The sequence below is a fragment of the Fundulus heteroclitus genome, unplaced genomic scaffold (genome assembly GCF_011125445.2).
Source record: "Fundulus heteroclitus isolate FHET01 unplaced genomic scaffold, MU-UCD_Fhet_4.1 scaffold_72, whole genome shotgun sequence".
In the NCBI taxonomy this organism is placed as follows: domain Eukaryota; kingdom Metazoa; phylum Chordata; class Actinopteri; order Cyprinodontiformes; family Fundulidae; genus Fundulus; species Fundulus heteroclitus.
Window position 1 is genome coordinate 1,238,622 of NW_023397165.1, and position 14,553 is coordinate 1,253,174.

At 40.0% G+C, this 14,553-nt stretch overlaps 1 protein-coding gene across 1 annotated transcript; it reads right to left on the reverse strand.

Moving 5' to 3' along the window:
* Positions 1-4,411: 4,411 nt before the first annotated feature.
* On the reverse strand, positions 4,412-7,945 carry irf1b (interferon regulatory factor 1b). Its single transcript, XM_012879444.3, has 10 exons — positions 7,804-7,945; positions 7,128-7,222; positions 6,888-6,987; positions 6,593-6,760; positions 6,441-6,481; positions 6,157-6,289; positions 5,929-6,039; positions 5,761-5,792; positions 5,442-5,556; positions 4,412-5,199 (listed from the first exon to the last, which is right to left on the reverse strand). Exons 2-10 carry the CDS (start codon positions 7,212-7,214, stop codon positions 5,099-5,101), a joined length of 888 nt encoding a protein of 295 aa, XP_012734898.1. The 5' UTR covers positions 7,215-7,222; positions 7,804-7,945; the 3' UTR covers positions 4,412-5,098.
* Positions 7,946-14,553: the final 6,608 nt, after the last annotated feature.

Here is a 14,553-nt window from a genome sequence, read left to right on the forward strand (position 1 = left end):
AAATGGCGGATTCACGAAATTGGTAAACCGGAAGTCCATGACCTAGTTTAGCTGCTCCGCAACAAAAACTGTGACATAAATGTTCAAAAGACAAAATAGGGAATAGAGAAAACTGATGGGCTTGAAAAATATGATCCAAAAATATTATAAAAATATTTACGCAGCACCTGGAGAGATTACTTTCTACTTTGCTGCACTCCTAGAGAGTCCAAGTGCACATCAAAATGTATTTAAGGGCTAAAAAAAAAAAAAGCTGATTTTTTTATGTCCTCTTTAAATTGAAGTAACACTTTTTTAGGCTATGTCAAAATATGTTGGAAAACACATGATTTTAGAGGGTGTCTAATTTTTCCGTTTTTTAACATGACTATATGAAATCAAAAGCATTTTCCAAGTTTAACGCTTACATGTTTTCCAGAAAGAGAACAGTACCTGAGAGACAAGAGTAATAAATCCCTTTTACACACAAAGTATTACAACCTAAGTGTGGTCTAGTAAGATTTTACGTCTTGCACCACAGTCCGTTAATGATACTGATAAAAAATGGAATTATTTGCTAAATGTCAATGAACCAGAAAGCAATGCTGGTCCACAACAGAGGTTTGAGTATTAAACAAACTTCTGCGGGTTTGCCAACACTGTGGTTTGATGGGCATGGTCTGGACCTGTGTCTTAAACCAGCCATAAAATATCCTAAAATAAAAGTTAATCATGCAATCTGAGGGGCTCTGTACCAGTGTCTCCTGCGCTGTACTGTTGTACTCTGGGTGGATGTGCTGTGTACCTGTGGTGGAGCTACTGGTTTTTCTCTCTGCTCATTTCTGATCACAGCAGAGGATATGGTGGTGGCCCTCTGCACCCATCACTGAGCACAGTTCATGTCCCACACCACATATGTTGCATGTTCACACACAAACACACTCATAATACAGTAGCTGAGCGGCCCGGTAGTTTTTTCTTTTTTTGTTTTTCATTAGTTCCCTATTCTTGCTGCTGCTGAGGTTTTGTTAACTGTGTGTTTTTTCCCATTAGTTTTGTCTCTTTGCAGGTGTTTGTGGTTGTCTTTCCCCAGTCTGGCCATGGACACTGTTGCAGGATTTTTTTTAGTTTTTATTTTTTTTTTTTGTTTTGTTTTTTGATAGTTGGTTGTTGCGTTTCGTGATTATGCCTATATATTTTTCTTGTGTTGCTGAATTTCTCCAATGTGAGATCAATAAAGCCTATCTTATCTTTTCTTTTTCTTTGTCCTTCTTATCCCAATTCTCCTATCTCCTGGTCATGTTTGGCATCAGTTTGTATATAAAACCTTAACAGTAATAAATTTAATTATTAAGCTTTGAGTGATAAGGTAGGATTTATAGGTATAAAGCCTCCCTTGGTAAAGTAAGTTAGGCTTGGCATAACTAAGGCAGCTAGAGTACCATTCTGCTTACCATGAAACCAGACATGGGGGGGGGGCATCATAGTGAAACAATAAGGACCAACATTACACTTAAATTGGTGAATGGAATATAAGCATCATAGTGAAGCAATAAGGACCAATATTACACTTAAATTGGTGAATGGAATATAAGTAAAATCAATTTCGATAAGTGTGTATATTCGACTGAAGTTTGAAGACAGGTTGTCACAGTTATCACATTTTTAGCAAAGAGGGGACGGAAAGTTGGCTTCTCCAATGATACGACTGAAAGCTATATATACCTATGCAATCTGTAGGTAAAAGAAATGTTTTGATCTTTGGCTGAACTCTCAAACGTTTTCCTTTACAATACAGTCTCTTGTTCATGTTAGTTTTTATATTGTTACCTGTGTGTGTATCTACAAGCTTCTATTTCCCTTTCACTTTGCTGCTGGTACACCTGAGTTTCTAATTCTATGATTTTAAAATATGTGACCAATTTACTCAGCTGTTGGATAATTGCATTTTATAGGAACTCTTCTGAGTCATAACTTATATAAACCTAGTATTTCCCTCATGTTTCAGATGGGAGACCTCCAGTTTTAGTTATTATTGTGCTTTATGCTTTAGTTTAGAACTGCATAAGAAATTGTATCGGTAACATCATCACAATATCAATGTTTGCAATATTGCATGTCCAATGGATTGTTTGGGTGAAGTTTATGGTATGCCATATTTCAAGTGTCATGCATTCAATGATATGCATTCAATCCCCAAATGGCCAAAAGATATTTGACCATTTGGAGAAAGTCTAACTGCCCTTGGTGTCCATAGAAAAATCTTAGTGGCTGAGAAGCTGAAGCTTATGAAAAATTGTGAGGCTATTGGAATGATGGCAAAGAAATAAAAAGCATCTATATATGGGTCAAAAAAGTTAATGTGTACTAAAAAAAAGTTGATATTTCTAGTTAACCGAATAGTTTTTTAGGGATAGGGCCCAAAACTGGATTATTTTTGAAAGGGGTAATTTGACTAAATTCAATTACTTAAACCTATGCATTGCAAAATATAAATGAATAATTTATTTTGAAGAACCCAAATTGTTAAAAATATCTATCTTTTATCTCTTTCAATACGGAAGTCTTCTTACCTAGACGGGTTTCTGTGAAGTAATGTCTTTATTTTAAATTAGAAGAGACCTGCCAGGGAACAAGAATCAGTGCAACTCCATGTCTCTCTATCTCCTTGCGTTCAGACTCTCATTGGTAATAAACTGCTGTACGGCTCAATCAATGGCGACAGCTCCCCAGTTTAATCATGACTTCACATCTTAACTAAGAGTTGCAGCACACATCCAGGATAGAAAGCTTTTGGAGTGGAACCACAAGCACGTAGGAACCTAATTGATCACTGCTAGTACCAACTGCTGATTCTGAAGACGTTGACACAGAGCCAGCCAAAAGCCAAATGTGACCAGACACGTTGAACTCAAGGCAGCGGCAGAAGACAAATGATATCTTCAAACTGTGTATGAATATCTATATGCGTGGTTAGGATAGCATATGTTGTGCAGATAGACCACCTAACTTGGACAAGCTAGAAAATAAAATGAAATAAAATAAAAGCAATAAAACTTGAAACCAAGCAGATGTTAAAATATAGGTGATGCACATGACAAAAGCCCAAGTCCCTCTGATGGTCTGTGACTATATGATAGCTTTGAAGTGCAAAAATAAAGATAAAACATGGGGCAGGCGGCAACTGCTATTAAAAACAACAACCAAATATGAACAAACCAAATGTATAAATGAAAACAGTACCGCTGCTGTTTGTGACAGAGATGCTTTTGTAAGAGAGACCTGTCTATTAATACGCTGTGTGCAGGGTACTGATTTGCATGATTCGTGTTTTCAAATACTTGAAGATAGAAGTTATGGCTTATTTGTTTATATATTTGATGTTACATTTGGTTTGATAATTAAAATATTACAAAGCTTAATTAATTAGGTTTTGTTACAGGTATAAAAAGGGGATTAAGGCCAGTGTTTAATCAGGCAGTTTACAGGAAATGCCCTGTTTCCCTTCATTCGACCTCAATAACGGGCTGCAATGAAGTCACGTGATGTAACGAAAAGTGTAAGAAGCAATGATCTCAGATAGCTATTTTTGCTTGAACGGTATTTCATCTTGGTTCAAGAAGCAGGAAACCACGGTCCTACTTTTTAGGCATTTAGGTATCATCAACGGGGTGACTGCACAGGCACGTTAATGAACGGTCCATCAAATGTAGCTGCATCCAGACAAACTTGAAACGGCTGTTTGGGATCAATGAGATGAGTTTATTCTATTCCTGGGAATGATATATTATTCTGCTGGCAAGATTCCCAAGGATGAATTTATTGCATTTGTGTTATGTTTGATTTTCTGAACTGCTATTGGCAATTCTTACTTGAATCTAGGCCAGTTTATTAGGCAACAACAGTGTTTCTTCAAAAGCCCTGGGGTTTACAGGGAAACCCCAAATGAGGAAGGGGAAAAACCATGGAGGAACTGTTTTTTCTGGGGGGGTTTATGTAAAAATAAATAACATACATAAGTTAATAATGAGCCACTTAAGGGTAACATGGTGAGAGTGCCCAATGCAGTCCTTCTTGGTATATATGTAAAAACAATTTGAACAGGTGCTTAAACATTTTAGATGCTTAAACATTTTAGAATGTTTAAGATTATTTTATGATGTAAAAACTCTTAGTTCTCTGTATACTTTGAATTTTGAGTCATGTTAACACCTTTTGTAAAGATCATTAAAAGGACTGTTTACCTTACAGGATGTATCACTTAGAAAAATGCCACAATTATTTTTCCGAGGGCTTTTCTGCATTATGTTCTATGGTGTCACAGCAGTTCATCATCGGTATACTGTGCAATGTAAACCCAGATAATTGAATCACTCGTGCATTCAATTAACTTGAAATATGTTTCTATATCTAAAAAGTCAGGAGTCATCCATATTTTAAAGCATTTTTTTATTTTGTAAAAAAAACAAACACAAATATTTACACTTTTTACAAATGCTTTAAGCAAACATTAAAATGTGCTTTCACTGGAAGTTGACAGGATAATCAAAAGAGTTAAGATGTATGAATGTATCTACCCCATTAGCAAAGGTTCACTTGTAAATCTAACGGAAAAATAGGCATGTGATAGTTATATGGCACTATAACTTAAGTACTTTCCAAATGTTTAACGCAGTAATCTTTTTTTTTTTCCCAATTTTTAGTATTTGAGGTAGGTATACTTCCAAATTGTAGATCATGGTGTAATGCCCAGTCAGAAGCTTTACAATAGAAAATGTCAACAACAAAAAAGATGGACACCAAAACTGCTTTGAACCAGCCAAAACCATAAAAGCGCAGCATCTCTGCTTCTGTCACACAGAAGCGTTCTTCATAACTTCACATCGGTGGATGGGAGAGATGAGGACAACTGTCTCTGAACTGCTACCAAGAAACAGCATACGTAGAAGAGTGGGTGGCATTTTAGCTTGATGTGGTGGTGGGGGTGTGGGGGGGGGGGGGGGGGGGTTGGTCTTCAGTAGGAGGTGGAAAAAGGCTAGAGGGTCAGAGCTTGTGAACAGGCAGAGCTCTAAAAACAGTCCAAAATTTTAGAGTATCCTCCTGTCCAGTCGTTGAGATCTCAAATCGTCGGAAAGCAAAAGTTGTTCCAGGCGTCACTTGTGGAGCTCTGGAAGTCTGAGCCGAGTGTTGTGTACCTTCGACTGTCGTCTAGTTCGCCGACTGCAAATCAAACAGAAAATTCCAGCATGAGTGAAGGTGACAGTAGGTATGCATTCGCAAAGTCGGAGCCAAATTTTCATCAACACCTGTCTGCTTGCTTAATGTCATTCGCAGCTACTTGCAAAACCCGACTTGCGTTGAACTAAAACTCTTAAGAGTGCCATATATAAACCAACATTCATACTTTTAAAGGTTCAAAACTGCAGTAGAGTCAAGTTTCCTCATGGGTTAGCAGTATTTACCTGAGGAAGATTCACTCCACACGCTCTCTGGACTGGTGCATGCTTCATTGTGAGGGAACCTCTCCATGACTGAATTCTTCATCCACAGTGAGTCTTTCTCCAGTAACTGGCAAATCTGTAAGAGCAACAGGAGACTATTGAGTATGGACTATACTTTTTTACCAACTGGAGATTTCTCACACCAAGTTCGTTTTTTTTTTGTTTGTTTTTTTTATTAGCTTTAGCTTTGTCGCCAAACAGGCAGAACAAGACTAACATGGATATTCCTGCCAATGAAAAATGCACGCAGTTAATAGTAAGAGCTGGAAGTTGAGCTTACCTGAATAATATCGCCATCTCCATAGTCCAAATCTGAGAGAGCACAGCGAAGAAGCGGGTAGAAAAAAGACAAAGTTATTAGTATGGTGGTAAGATAATATTCAATGTAATTCTCTTGCTAATTATTTTATTTATGTTCAAGCGAGGAAAAGTTGTCTTGCTCTCTTACCAGGGCTGTGTTCAGGAGAGACCTCAAATCTGTGGGGAAAGGTCTGCAGAAAATCCGTCTCAATCTCAACTTGGAGGGACAACTCTGGCACGTCAATTGGATACTCGAATTCTGCAAGAAGGAAACGGTATTAATTCCCTTTGTTGTTTAGAACATCTCATATTTAAGACTTTCGGCGTTTGCATATTTCCGACTTTTCTCTAAATGTTTTGCAGCTCTCTCACTTACTTGGCCGGTCAATGTTTACTGTGCTGTCTACTGTGTTTTCCTGAGTGGACATGCTTTCCTCGGGCGGACACGTGTTTACAGAAGACTGGGTTTCGCTGTAGTCTGACTCCATCTCTTCCTTGACTGCTTGTCTCTGCAGAGACAAAAATACAAATTTGGTGAGTTTTTTTTTCCCAAGAAAATACATCCGCGGTGATGTCAATTCACATAGCCTTATCTAAGTCAGTGTGAGTGTTGCATCATTTGAATAAAACGCTAACTAGACAGGAACTGACAGTATTTACCTTCTTCCTCAGCTTGGTGGTCCTGGACTTGCTTCTTTTGTCTGTGCAGAGGAAAGGAAAACATTTTTAATCTCTTTACATCTCAACCTCCCGACTGTCACGACAGCAGGAAAGCTACAGCGTCTTGAACTTTGCCTGGTAATTGCTCGTACCTCTGCATTTTGAAACAGCAGGTAGCATTCTGAAGACCCGCATGGCTTGGTGGCCTTTGTTGATGCTCTTGTCTTTCACCTCCTCAATGTCAGGCAGGGAGTTCATTGCACATCGGAAGTTGGCTTTCCATGTTTTGGGATCGCAAGCCTGGCCAGTGGTGTATTTGCCTGTAGAAAGCATTCAAACATGATGGTTTGATATTGTTTTTGTTTGTTTTGGGTTTGTTTTTTTTATCACGAAAAGATCACTCCTGTTACCAATGCAGCCAAGGTGTGCATGCTCTTGCTTGCTCACCTGTATGGATGGCCCATTCTTTGAACAGACTGGCGTCTTTGTCCAGCTCCCAACCATGGCGAGCAGCATGCTTCCAGGGAATAGAGAACATTGTCTTCTCCTGCAACATAAATTTATATTTTTCCTGTTCAGATCATGTTTTTTTACATACTTGCTTTAATTTTGATCCGATACGTTTTGTGCACAAACTCGACCCCGACCACAACTAATTACAGGTTCAATTCATTCGAAGATTCTTACCTTATCCACCCAAGTCAGACCAGTGATGGCGTTTGATTCGATCATCTGCTCCAGCCATGGTCTCATCCTCATTCTGGACACAGGCATGTTTGTGCCTAAGACATACAGCAACACAAAAAAAGCAAGATAGTTAGATATAGAGGGAATCCGAGTTTGATACACATCGGTGAGAGCAACTGAACTCCCCACATCCGCCTCAGCTTAGATTTATAGCTGCCTGTTGGCCGCGCATAAAAAAAAAAAAAAAAAAAAAAAAAACAGTAAGGAAGAGTTCATCCGGGGGTTGCTGGGTGCACATAGAGGGAAGTTTTGGGCGTTTACTCATATCAACTGTAGTTACATTGTTGTATCTAAAAAAACAAACGCAGCTGATTTAAAATAATTAAATTACAAATTCGCTCAGTCTCAAGTTGTGGACATAAAAAGTGTAAAAACATTAAAAAAAAAAAAAATTAAAAAAAGGTGCATCATGCGCTTCTGGAGGCGCACAATTCCTATCCATGACAAAAGCCACATACAATTCGGTGAGAGCGACAAACACGCAAAGCTTGAGAACCATTTGCTTTGTTGAAGATAATATTTAAAAAAAAAAAAAAAAAAGCCAAGTAAATAAAAATGCAAACATGCCCGTTAAATCATTTACAGTAGTAAAATAAAATCCTGTGGAGTCACTTACAGTGTTTGCTCTTTTAATAATCCGAGGAAAATAGGAAGATCCGTAAAAATCAGCAGTGATAAAAGCTCGTGTTTATTGCAGAAAGGTTTCTTCTCGTTCCTGAGTTATCCTCATGGATAGCTTTCTTGAACTGTACAGAGCGCGCCGTGGCATCAGAATTTATATCGTTCAGGCTGGTATTCCCCGGTCAGCCCAGAAAGGTGGAGTTGCGCATGCGCATGTGAGACCGACAGAGGAGCCGTTTCCGAGAAATCACGTTGTTGAGCGCAAGAGGGAAGTTAATAACAACAAGGGTTGATTACAGTAGCCCTCTGCACGTAGACCGTGGCGTTAAACTAAATGACCTGACCAAAAAGTCATGTTGTAATCCGGTGTGCAAAATAGTGCAAGGGACTTTGCAGACCTTTATGTATCTGCTGGAGGTTTATTACCGTGCAAACTGATTTAAAATCCCATTAGTTTTAAAAGCATGAGAGCAGATCACAGCACCTCTATGTTGAATCGGTGTTAATAGTATTGTGTAGATGGTAAATGGACTGAATATGGCGCTTTTTCTAGCTATACCAACCATGCAAAGTGCTTTACACTAAAGCCCCATTACCCCAATCGCACTCACACATTCATACACCGGACATGCAGATTGGGGAGGGGGTCGTATCGTGCCTAGGGGTGCATCGACGTGGGACGGCAGAACACTGGAATCGGACCCAGAACTTTAGATTTGCATTTTGTAAATATCTGTATTATTACAATAAATGCATACTTTTCTTTGCATTCTTTTTTGTTCCTCGGTCTCTTGAATACCGTCCCACACACTGGCATGGCAAACTTGCTCGTGATACCAGACCTGCCCTTTAGAATAAACAACAGGCTCAGAGAGAAGTGGAGCATTTACAAGAAATGCTGTAGTAATTTTGGTCCGCCGCTGGGGGCAGACTGGCGCAATCTTTCTAGCACGAAACGGGTGAAGAGAGAAGAGACACGAGGGAGCTCCTATCTCTCTGAAACACACACACGCACACACACACACACACACACACACACACACACACACACACACACACACACACACACACAGAGGTGCGGCTTGTCAGATCGGTTTTTCGCTTGTGAACAAAGAAAAACGCGTTTAGCGATGCAGCATGACGAAAGAATGCTCGTGCGTTTTTGTTTTTATCACCAACTACGTGCATGCGTGTCTTAATCTGTGGCTGTGCGTGTATTGAAGAGAGCCTTGCTATTTTAAACTGTGTGCACACACCTAATTCATTTGGGAAGCCCCATAAATGTCTTATCACGTCCCACCCCCCCTGCTGTTCTTAGTGGGGCTTCCCGGGCGTCGTGGCTCGCGGCCGCACTCTCGTGCAGCGGCCAGCGTGTCACCATTGCGCGCGCACGGCGCCTGGCGTCTGGCAGGGAATGGCAGGGAGTTTTCATTGCGGAGTTTTCTTCACCGGAAATCATTGAGTGGGATTTCCCAATGAAAATAGGAAAACGCAAGTCCATATAGGGAGGTGGGATTCTCCCGAGTTTCTGCCCTTCTGTTGCTGGGACACTGTCAGCCGCCAGGCAGCTCTCTGGAGAGAAATGGGGGAATTATAGGAAAACGCTGCAGCTGACGAAACCCACGCCGCTCTGTTTTATTCAGTGTGTGGCTGTCCGTGAAGGCGTCAGGGGTTTGCAAATGAAGACACCTGCTCATCAGGAACAAAGAAAAACACCAGAGTGATAAAGATGGGGACAACTTTATAGCGGCCGAGATAGGTTATAAACCTGTTTTTGCCCAAAGGTATGAACATCTCGGTGAGCACTGTTCCACTCCATGATCTGGAATATTATGGCATATCAGCAAACCTATGAGACACGGACAATTTTAACAAGGTAACTGAGGTGCAGCAAGTATCAGCTACAGCTCAGGTGCCAAAGGTAACGTCCTACTAGTAACATCTGGCCTTAACCGAATACACGAGCAAACACCTGAGGGAAGTGGTCTGGTCAGATTAGATGAAAACCAAACTTTTTGGCCTGCACGCAAAATGCTCTGTGCGGTGGAAAACTAACCCCCGGGACTGACCATTCCCATCATGAAACATGGTGTTGGCAGCATCATGCTGCGAGGATGCTTTTCTACGATTGAGTCTGTCTAAAAGTAAACCTAAAAACATGTTCACAGGTAATCTCCACCTAGTTTGACTGACTATTTAGAATGGACAAAAATGTTGGTAGAGACATCTTCCTAAGGATTTATTATTATTATTATTATTATTATTATTATTATTATTATTATTATCCATCAATCTATCCATTTGCCCACACGCCTATCCCTATTGGGGTTGCAAGCGGTGCTGGTGCCTATCTCCAGCTGTCAATGGGCGAGAGGCGGGGTACACCCTGGACAGACAGGACAAACAACCATTCACACACACACTCACACCAAAGGAGAATTTAGAGAGGCCAATTAACCTAACAGTCATGTTTTGTGGACTGTGGGAGGAAGCCGGAGTACCCGGAGAGAACCCACGCACATGCACAGGAAGAACATGCAAACTCCATGCAGAAAGACCCAGGGCAAGAGTAGGACTTGAACCCAGGACCTTCTTGCTGCATAGCAACAGTGCTACACACTGCACCACTGTGCAGCCCTATTATTATTATTATTATTATTATTATTATTATTATTATTATTATTATTATTAGATTACATGTTCTTTTGAATCCTATACCTTTGACATTAACTAATTATTTGTTCATCATTTCGGAGTTTCTAACCATTAACTCCAAGTGGTTCGACCTTATTGGCAGTGTGCAGCAAGATTCTCAGAGAATGCTGCACACGGTGCCCGCAAATCTGAATATGTAGGCCACCTGAAGGAAAAGTAAACTGTCATTTGACGCTTCGGCATGAGGCAAGCTGCTTGAGCATCCGATCTCTATCCCCGCCGGACCATCTGTTTTGACAGCTCAGTGACACCAGGTCAGGCCAAAACCCCGATGCGTCAGCCGCGCAGTTGCAGCACATACTCGTGCAGGTGGGAGATTGCAAGCAGGGATTACCAGAAGCATCATTTTGAATTTTGGCATGGCTCTGTAATATCTCGTAACATTATTTGCTGCAAAGCATCTCAGGTAAACCTGTTTTAATACTGGCTAGTTTCCTGGTGCTGGACAGCAGCACAGTCATGTCAGTTATGGAGTTTTTATTCATGACAAGCATCTGTATAGTTAGTCGCATCCTTAGCTTTCTTAAAACACACTTCTTTCCATTTGAGATTTATTAGCCTTTTCCCATGCATGAAGAGTGTTTATTAACTATTTATGACGTCTAAATCAAAACAACTTTTACCCTCTAGCCATTCATATTACGAGGAAGTAACTTGATTGGAGTCAGAATGAACGGTGTAAGGAAACGAAAAGGGAAACACAGAATCACTTTCCTTAGCTCCTGAAGAGGCGGTGTGGTGTTTCACAGAAACGTTTTTTTCAAGTTTAGCACCCTCATCAGGCCACTCGGTGTATCCTTTTTGAGAGCTGAAACATGTCGAGTTCAACTGTTTTTGTTCGTTTTAGGCAGAAAAGTGACACAATATCTAAACACAATAGTGGTTTTTTTTTGCATCTAAAAGGTCCCTTTGTTCTGTTTTTGTTTGTTTTGTCAGATTTACTGATTGGAATTTCAATTCTGTTGTATGATTTGTTAACATCAACGGGCACGGTTGTAGATTCCCATCCTACAATGAAACCCAATGAAACATTTTTGCTTCTAAGATTAAATGAGCATAATGCAGATTAATAAATAGGGAGTGTAACTAATACATATATATAAAATAAAAAATTGTCCTGGCTGTATCATTTGTTTTGCTTCCGGCCCTTGAATTTTTGCATGTTTGGCAGTTTGGCTCACTGTAAACTTCCTCCTGATTTTAAATGGTATGTATTAATATGATGACCAGTAAATAACTCCAAAATATCCAGTGCACTGAGGTGCACCACTTTTTTTTAAATCCCTTAATACACATCAAAGGAATTTAATTTCTGTGGGACATCAGCATAAATTGTGTGTCTCTCAGGTGGCACTTCAGCTGAAAAAGTGTGGTTAATAGTTAAAGAGAAGGCAATAAACTGTAATGATGCTTCTTGGAAAGGGTCATCAGGCCAAGGGCAATATACTTTGCATGGTGGTTTTATCTTTGATGCTGTTAAATAAAATCTAGGTTGACAAATTACATAAGACATATGTCATGCCATTCTGCAAACATAAGGATATCCTATTTTCTTGTCTTTTAATAGGTCATTCCATTGCTGTTTCTGTAAACTGTTTTATAAACCAAAAACATACATAAGATAGAATGTTTTATGAAGAATACTTTGTTACAAACATTAACTTGGCCCGAAATGGACCTTTGTTGCATCACTTATCATGTTTTGCACACGCCATGAATTAGCAGTTTATATGTGAAACGATAAGCCCGAAACAAATAAGGTTACTCCAGAGAGTTGAAAATGTTGACTTCTCCATTTGGATGAGTGCTTTTAGCTTCAAAATATCCAAAACATTAGACAGTAAATTACGTGGGCCTTTATCACAGTCTCTGGCCTCTGTTTCAGGGGTCTAAAATGCCTGCCATCATTATAACTGATTTGGAAATATGACCATAAAATAATTCAAACCTACATGGGGTCAGAATTTCTCTTAAATGACTAAGTAAAAAGGCTATTTCCAATGGGAAATTGCCCTTATTGAAAAAAAAAATGCATTTTATAATATGCATGTCTTGGATGGAATGTAGCCTGCAGGGAGTTTTAGGTATGTTTTGCATACAATGAGGGTTATGGGCTAGGGTTACAACCCATGCATTATCTATACCCAGCCGTAGAAGGAAGTTCACGGGGGTTTGGTGCCTATCTCCAGCAGTCACCAGGTGGGCAGGTTGCCAGTACATCACAAGGTAACATAGAGATACACAGGAAGCAGGTGCTGGACAACCTTAGAGATCTGGGAAAAGGACAGAAGTTCAAAGAGATCTAAAATAGCTGCAGTACTGGGGTTTATAGCAGAGGCAGAGGCGACATGAGAAGGTGAAGACCTGTCAGGACCTGTCATTCAATAATTAAAAAAATAACTTTTTAAAAATTTCATACTGTGAAGAGGAACCGTTTTAAAAGTAACAGAATAAGATGAATTAGAAGAGTCCTTGCATTCTTCTTTTCAAAAGTCCAACCCAATCCTACAATAAAATCAGTCTATTTCTAAGACATCCTCAGTCTATCAAAAACTGTTGTTTTCAGATATTTAAAAAAAGAAAATCTGTTATATTGAGGACATGTGGAGGGCTTCAGTGGTTCTTTGTAAATTTATTGATGTGTTCACAGCCTCAGCGCAGTAAAATTATCTCTTTTCACCACTTACCTTTATTCTTCAACAATTTGCCGATTTTGGCGTGAAGGTGCTCTAAAACTAGCTGCACTTTTATCACAGTATAAAACTCCTGATTTCTTTTTGAAGTTTTTTATTTTGTGACGAGGAAACAAAGCATTTTTTTCATTCCTTCTCATTGAACCTCAAACTTTACTCTAGATCCTTTGTTCCCAGAAACTGTGGTGACAAAAAAAGAAAAGCTTTTCAGACTCTTCATCTGTCTTTTTTGTGCCGAGTAGCCTGAAACACTTTAATAAAGCAAAGCGCTTGGTTGTTGGCTGAGAAAGTGTTGTACACATTTCCATTCAAATGTTTATCCAAAGTCATCATATGTGTGAGTGTAACATTAATTATGGGCTTTTAAATGCTTATTACACAAATTGTTTTTCAAGGTTGGAATGATAGCACAAGGAACAATGTAAAAAAAATGTTTTAAAGTTTCGTGCACAGGTTTGATCTTTTCTTCGTTTGCTTCCCCGATCTACGTTTTGTTTTTGCTTCGGTTCCTGCATCCTCCAGTGTTTTTGTGTTTGTTTCAGAAGCAAATTTGTGAGGTCACACACTGATGTTGGGCGGGAAGGCCTGGCTCTCAGTCCCAGCTCTAATTCATCCCAAAGGTGTTCTATTGGGTTAAGGTCAGGACTCTGTGTAGCCCAGTCAGGTTCATCCACACCAGACTGTTCCATCCATGTCTTTATAGACCTTGCTTTGTGCACTGGTCTACAGTCATGTTGGAAGAGGAAGGGACCGATCCAAACTGTTCCCACAAAGTTGGAAGCATAGAATTGTCCAAAATGCTTTGGTATGCTGAAGCATTCAGAGTTCCTTTCACTGGAACTAAGGTGGCAAGCCCAGCTCCTGAAAAATAACATCACACCATAATCCATTTAGCACAATGCAGTCAGACAAGTACCATTCTCCTGGCAACCACCAAACCCCGACTCGTCCATCAGATTTACAGATGAAGTGTGATCCATCACTCCAGAGAATGTGTCTCCACTGCTTTGGAGTCCAGTTGCGGCGTACTTTACACCACTGCATCCGACTCCTTGCATTGCTCTTGGTGATTTATGGCTTGGATGCAGTCTCTTGACCATGAAAACCCATTGCTGAAGCTCTCTGCGCTGCTCTTGAGCTAATCTGAAGGCCACATGAAGTTTTGCGGTGTGTAGTGATTGACTCTGTGGAAAGTTGGTGACCTCTACGCACTATGTGCTTCAGCATCCACTGACCCCGCTCCGTCAGTTTACATGGCCTACCACTTAATGGCTGAGGTGCTGTCATTCCCAAACACTTCCTTTTTTTTACAACACATCTGACAGTTGACTGTGGAA